A 7,056-nucleotide genomic window follows, 5' to 3' on the forward strand; every position below is an offset into this window, starting at 1 on the left:
AGAGTATGCAATCAGTAAGGCTGCCCAGAATGAAAAGAGGGAAGTAGTTAAATCCATTTCAACATTTTACCTTCAGCTCTGTCCAAAGGAGGTCAGTTTCTGGTGTGGGCAGCAGAGGAGTTCCCAGGCAGAGACGCTGAGGAGCTCCATCCTCTTGGGTTCCCCCACACCCAGCAGTCAACCCTAGAAGCCCCTCCGCACTGCACAGACCCCTGCAAGCAGCAGAGCTGTCTTTGGGAGGGATAGCACCTGGATGTGGACGATGGTCAGTTCTGCCCTCTCTCCCACAGAGGCCTCTGATTGCTTGTGCAGTGTCCCCAGCAGACTTCTGTCACCACTTGCAGCACAGACAGCCGTAGCCTTAGGGGGATGGTAAGGGGATGGTAGCGATACACCCCTGCTTCTCAGAGTGAGGTGACGGGCAACAAATGACTCTTCAGGGAGGGAGAAAAGGGGGCTGGAGAATTCTGGAGTTTAAATGAGCCACTAGGAGATCATGTAGTCATTGCAGATGAGAAAAACTTTGCTCAAAGAAAATTTTTTTTTTCTCAAAGCCGAGCTACTCCTCTAATTAGTGGCAGAGCCAAGGTTGCGGGGCTCAGGTGTCCAGATGGTCACTTTCTCTGGGTCTTCCAGTCCCGTGTGATGGGAGGGGCATCACCCACTCTTTCTCCCCAGCTCGGGCCAGTGGCACCTCTTGCCTCTTGCCTGCCACATAATGTCCCTTCAGCCCAGCTATTTCCTGCCTGCTGACTTTTTTTTAATCCCTCCTGCCTTCCCACTAGCCAACTCTAGCCCCCGCGTGAGGGCAGATCCTTGGATTGTCACTGCCTCTGGGCTGAAGCTGTTGAATAGAGCCAGCCTCTGATGACAAGCTGGAGGCTCATCCCCAGTACTCTGCCTGTGCGGGCTGAGGAGTGCCCCCACTCCCAGAGGCCAGCGTGTTGGGTCTCGTTCCCAGCCCTAATGAAAGGCAGGGTGTCTGTTCACAGTCACTGCAGGCGGAGAGAGACTGCTCACAGTTCTGTAGAAGGGAGTTTCTCCTGAGCTGCGCCCAGCATTTAAGGGAGGGCTGAGAGTCCCAAGACACCAGGAGAAGAGTTCTGGAGCCAGAAAGCAGCAGGAGCGAGTAGAAGTCAAGAAGGAGAAAAGCTGGGCCGCTGGAGAAGCCAGACCTCATGTCCTCTCCTGGAGTACAGGCTGGGCCTCCCCATGGCCTTGTGCTTCATGGTTTTTCTCTGTGAACCACTAGTCTCTCAAGGGGAAAATAGGCCCCTAAAATGTGTGTAGTTTGGATTTTCTCATTAGAAAACTCCCTAAGGAACTTGTAAAGGCCTGATATATATCTCTTTTGCCACTGGACACCCTGAACCCCATAGACCTCATATTAGCGCTCTTCTGAGGAGGGTTACAAGGGTGGTTACTACATCCATTTTAAGAACAGGGAAATTGCCGGGTACGGTGGCTCACGCCTGTAATCCCAGCACTTTAGGAGGCAGAGGCGGACGGATCATGAGGTCAGGAGTTCAGGACCAGCCTGGCCAAGTGAAACCCCATCTCTACTAAAAATACAAAAATTAGCTGGGCATGGTGGTGACCGTCTGTAGTCCCAGCTACTTGGGAGGCTGAGGCAGTAGAATTGCTTGAACCCGGGAGGCGGAGGTTGCAGTGAGCCGAGATCACACCACTGCACTCCAGCCTTTGCGACAGAGATTCTGTCTCAAAAAAAACAAAACAAAACAAACAAAAAGAGAACAGGGAAATTGAAGTGTTAGAGTTTTGAGCCAAGCCAATATATTCTTTTGGAATCAGAGAAGAGATCAGAATAGAAAGAGCCAAAAGTGCCTAGAGATCTTCATTTTACCAAACTTGGCAGATGAGAACCCGAAGAGAGGCACGTGGCTTGCCTCCAGTTAGGAGGGAGTGAGTGGCAAAACGAGACTTTGGCCCAGGTCTTCTGATCGGGCTCCACCAGTTGACAGGTGATAGAGAAGACAGTGCCAGCATCACGGGCCCATTGTGACTTCTTTTCATCAGAAAAGTAATGTGAGATTCCTAGGTTAGTTCTTACCAAGTTGGGATCTCTGAAATTTAGCCCTTGGGCATTTTAGATTAAATTAAAGAAGCGGCCTTTGAGTCACCTCTTCCTCCTCTTACCCTTCTTTATTTTTTCCCTTCTCCCTTGTTCCCACACTGTCCCCACCCTTTCTATTCTAGTAGCACCAAAGTTGAGGAAGTAGCGTAGGGGTCTCCCAGGGTCTTGGTAGCATGGCCACTTCTGGCATTATCCTCCATCACCTTGGTTTCCCAGGGAGGGAGTGGGGGTTCTAGTTGTGTATCCTCACGTCACCGTCCTTCCCTGCCTTGCTGGGAACACCACCCTCTCACATTCTCTCTGGTTTTTATCTTCAAGCAAGTCGCAGTCCCTGACAAATGCCTTCAGCTTCTCTGAGTCCTCCTTCTTCCGGTCTTCAGCCAATGAGGATGAAGCCAAAGCGGAGACCATCCGGAGCTTGAGGAAGTCCTTTGCCAGCCTCTTTTCAGATTAGCTCTTCAGACACACGGGGCACCCAGCCCAACCGGGAAAGGCATCTAAGACAGTCACCAACAACAGTCAGCCAGCTTGGTGGTGATGTCCCATGACCTTGACGTGTGTGGTCCCTTCCTCTGCTCTGTTGTACTAAGTGATGTTGTGCAGCCCAGAAAGGACCATTTGACAGTCTCAGGGCAGGTGCCTACCCAGCAAGGGGTACCTGGCATCAGAGAGGAAAGAGCTGCTTCCCTGTAGTCATGAGAGCTTCCTTCTGAAGTCGTCGTTCGCTGTGAGTTTAGTGGCCTTATTGTGACAGTGCCATCATGTCTTATTCTTCCCTGTGAAACCAGGATTAATCGTGGACTCCTGGCAGCTTAACCTAGCTCAGTTGCAGTGCTAAGCATGCCCCGCCCCCATTCAGTGATACCTGTTTGGGAAGTATATACTTCCCCAAAAGTACTCTTGGCCCTAAGTTTTAGGAACTTTCCCCAACCTGGATCCCTTGTCATACCTGTGTTACTGTTTAAAGCACACCCACCCAACTTACAAGATCTTAGGCTGCTGTGGTGGTGAAGCACCTTGAGTCTGCTGATATTCGGGAGAACAAGGATCTGCAGTTTCCCCTTTTCTCCCCTCTGAAGAGTGGTTCTTATGTGCAATCTGCAGTAACCTTGAACTCCAGAGCTGCACTATAGAGGAGAATGCATGCCACTATGACAGCAGTATGCCAAGCTTTGTGTTCATCTCCTAATAAACGTTAAGACCTTTGGTGTAATAAAAGCAGCAGCATTCACCAACATTTGATTCAGCCATGAGGTCTTGACCCCTTGGCCACCCTTTAGGCTGAGAGAGTGTCCATGAGGGGTGTGTGTGTGTGTGTGTGTGTGTGTGCTTGAGTGTAGGGAGTGAAAAATCTAGGTGTGTGAAGCTGTTTGTGTCAGTTTGTGTGTGTGACTGCAGGTGTACGTGTGTTTGCAACTGTTTGAGAATGTGTCTGTCCTTTACATACCACTTCTGGGCCTCCTCACACCTCCCCAGTGAATCTGTCTCCTCCAAGACACCTAGCCTTCCTTCAGCAACTCAGCGTTTCTACCTATATTACGGACTTTGTAACCTTTCAAATAAGCACAGAACCCTTGCTCCCAGAGGAGTCAATTTAGACTCACTTGCCTGGTCTATCATCAAGCTCCTCAGCTGAGGCCCACATGGTGGTGCCAATGAGGCTGGACCAACCTGCTCTGACAACCAGGCTCCCACAGATCTCAACGAAGGCATCCTAAAGAGGCCTGCAATTGAGGGTGGGCTCTGAGGGATTTCACTCTGGCTGCTTCATGACTCCCTGATACTCAAGTATATTTTCCCAAAGACCACGGATGCTGTGAAGATAAACACTACATCTGCACCAATAAAAAATCCATATATTAAAATGTTAATATCTGAATGTTAATAAGTATCTAGATAATTTCCTACACATGACACCCATCCTACTAACTCAACAAGATAACCTCCTCCAAATGCCACTATCTTAACTTCTCTTCACGGGCAGTAGATGCTGCAAGGTCAGAGAATGAATTTCTCCGATAACCAGGGTCTCCTTTCTTACTCATTCTCTGTTTTCACAGTTCAAGGATTGAGCAGCGTACCCTCTTCTTACACTTAGAAAACAGGAAGTAGAACCTCCCATTGAGTGACACCTGGGGGGTGAGAGCCCTCCTCCCACAACACACATAACTAAGGAACAAACCAACCAAACCAATGCGTGGGGTACCTGGGCGCAAGGCAATTGACCTTTAGAGTTCCTTCTGTTTCCAGCTGTAGGGGAGGCCGATGTCCTCTTAACGTTCTGTGGCTGGGCCTGAAAATTAAGCATACATAAGACAGGTGAACAGGACAAACGTATACACATTTTATTTAATATTTTTATGCGTACGTGGGAATCTTCATAAGGAAAATGAAGACCCAAGCTGTTAAGCCCAAAACTTGTATACCATTTTAAACAAAGAACGATAAATTGTGACGATATGACAAAACAAAGGGGTCTGGGCTAGTCAGCCAGTAAATTGCGGGAAAGTAGGAAATATATGGGAGAAACTAATGGGAGAGAAGGGTTACAAGTTTTAGTAAGGTTTTGTCTGTGGAGATTCATCTCAGTGTCAACTCCCTGTCTCTGGTGATAAGAATGTTTGTTCCCTTCTTCCTTCTGGGGGAGAGGCACCCTTCCCACAAGAAGTTTTAGTCCTGCATCAGACAGGAAGGGGGAAGTCGGAAAACCTTTCCTGCATCTGTTGTTGTTCTGTTGCCTTCAGCTCAACATAAACAATATGCCAAAGTGGCATATTTTGAGGTGGCATACTCTGACCCCCTTCACAAACCAAGAGTCTGCCACTAGCCATTGCTTCTATCCCCGATTCCAAATATGTTTTAAGAGAAGTCATTCATTTAGTCAAAACATTTCTTGAGCACTTACGATAAACATAAACATTGTGATGGATTCATAGGAATATTTGCTGATACTTCCATAGTCAGGCACTATTCTAAATACTTAATGCTCATCAACTTATGTATTCCTTATAATAAGCCTATATGGGAGGTGCTGTTATTATTTTATAAATGAGAAATGGAGGCACATCAAGGTCAATAACTCACTCAGGGTCACTCAGCTGGGCAAGTGGCAGAGCTGGGATTTGAACCAACCTAAGCAGTGCAGCAGCAGAACTCATGGCCTGAGCTACTTTGCCATATTACTTTTATTTAATCTAGCAAAGTCAACAAGACAATTGTATTAAATTTTACACAGTGTGATAAGAGGTGGACACAAAAATTTACAGCATATCCACCTCTTTTCTTTACATTCTCTCTCCATCCCCTGACCCCAGGAAAGAAGGACTGGGAGAAAGTTAGGAAATCTGTGACCAGTGTTGACCCCTTGTCCTAAAACCGTGAGTAACATACACAGTGTTTCTTATTCTGATAGAATATAATTCTGGTTCTTAAAAAATTACTCATTCTTCCACATGTGATGTCAGACCAAAAACCACAAGTGGCTTATTTAGAAAATGAGTCAGCCTGGAAATGCTGCAGTGACAAAAAGGAGAGGCATTTACCATAGGTCAGGCAGCACCCTGGTCTGAAGGACATATGGATTCTCTCCAGCCCTTAGTAATGGGGTGGGGCTGGGGGTGGGGAAGTTCCATTCAGAAACAGCCTTCTTGCTACTTAAAAAAGACAGCCCCAGAGACTGGGAAATTGGCTATTCAACAACCATCAATAAATATTCAGTGAATACTGTGATAAAAATTATCTACAGCTAAGATCTCTGAAAGGTTGGTTGCGGTCTTCTACAGATCTTGAAGCCTTGTCTGTAGGCCAGCTTTGACCACTGTGCAACCACCTCTGCAGTTTATGGGGATTCCCTACCTATGTCTTCACCCCAGATTAGTAAAGGTAGAAAGCCTCATCCCTGCCCACATGGAACTCATCATCATCTTGGGTCAAGATAAATTAATTCTGTATTTTATTGATTTGTTCACAACCCCTTATTTTATTTAGCACCATAAATTTTATGAGAGGAATATAAAAATGAATTAAGCAAGGATTCGGCCCTTACAAAGTTTATAGCCCAGTAGGGAAGATGTGTAAATATAAAGAAGAAAATGTAATACATTAAGTCAAATGCAGTCAAACTGTTAGTTTGGAAAAAAAAATAAGCTTAATAGGTATTGGTGAGGATATGAGAAGCAGAAGGAAGTCTTACACGTTGCTAATGGGGGTGCATGTTGGTACTGCCATTTCAGGGAACGATTTGGCAATCATGCATAAACCCTATGACTCAGCAATTCCATTTCTGAACATTTACTCTAGAGAATCTCTTGCACATGTACGTAAGAAACCAAGTAAAAGAATATTGGTCGCAGCACTCTTTGTGCAAAGAATGGAAATAACCACCTCTCGTGGGGAATTAAAATATATGGTTTATTCATAAATTGGAATACTGTGTAGGAGTTAAATAAAATATATGAGGAATGCAGATGAGTTCAGGTAAGATATGGAAGGAGAATGAATAAGATGAGCCAGGCAAGTGTAAAATGGACCACAAGCAGCATATGCTGTTGCAGTGGGGCAAGCTTCTAGCTCAGGAGCTCAGAGAAGACCGCACCCTGGAGGTGAGCTAGCTGTGCACAGCCCACAGGACAGGAGGCACGCCACCTGCTGGGACTGGGCTGGGTGACAGAATTCAGTCACTGAGTTTTACAGCTGGAAGTTGCATCTAGTTGCATCAAGGCCCAGGCAACTTAAGGAGTTTGCCAAGGTTACAAAGGGAGTTAGTATAGAAGCAAATGAGTCTCAACACTAAGTGTCTGGTGGGCCACTGGGAACATTGCCTTTCCTGGAAGAAATGAAATGGGTTTCATATTCAGGGGCCCTCCAGGGTGAGAGAGACTTATGGAATCATTTCACAGAGGCCAGGAGGCAAAGGGAAGAGATAGTGTTGGCTAGTGGAAAGAGCCTGGGTTTTGGAATCA

General features: G+C 46.5%; 1 protein-coding gene across 1 annotated transcript in view; it reads left to right on the top strand.

Moving 5' to 3' along the window:
• Positions 1 to 3,313, top strand: part of SYN2 (synapsin II) — a 180,937-nt gene extending 177,624 nt beyond the window's left edge. Inside the window, exon 13 of the mRNA XM_031009280.3 lies at positions 2,414 to 3,313. Within this exon, the coding sequence (XP_030865140.2) occupies positions 2,414 to 2,549 (136 nt within the window). The 3' untranslated portion in view covers positions 2,550 to 3,313. The remainder of the gene's footprint in view (positions 1 to 2,413) is intronic.
• The last annotated feature ends 3,743 nt before the right edge of the window (positions 3,314 to 7,056 follow it).

Source organism: Gorilla gorilla, chromosome 2 (assembly GCF_029281585.2).
Source record: "Gorilla gorilla gorilla isolate KB3781 chromosome 2, NHGRI_mGorGor1-v2.1_pri, whole genome shotgun sequence".
NCBI lineage: Eukaryota > Metazoa > Chordata > Mammalia > Primates > Hominidae > Gorilla > Gorilla gorilla.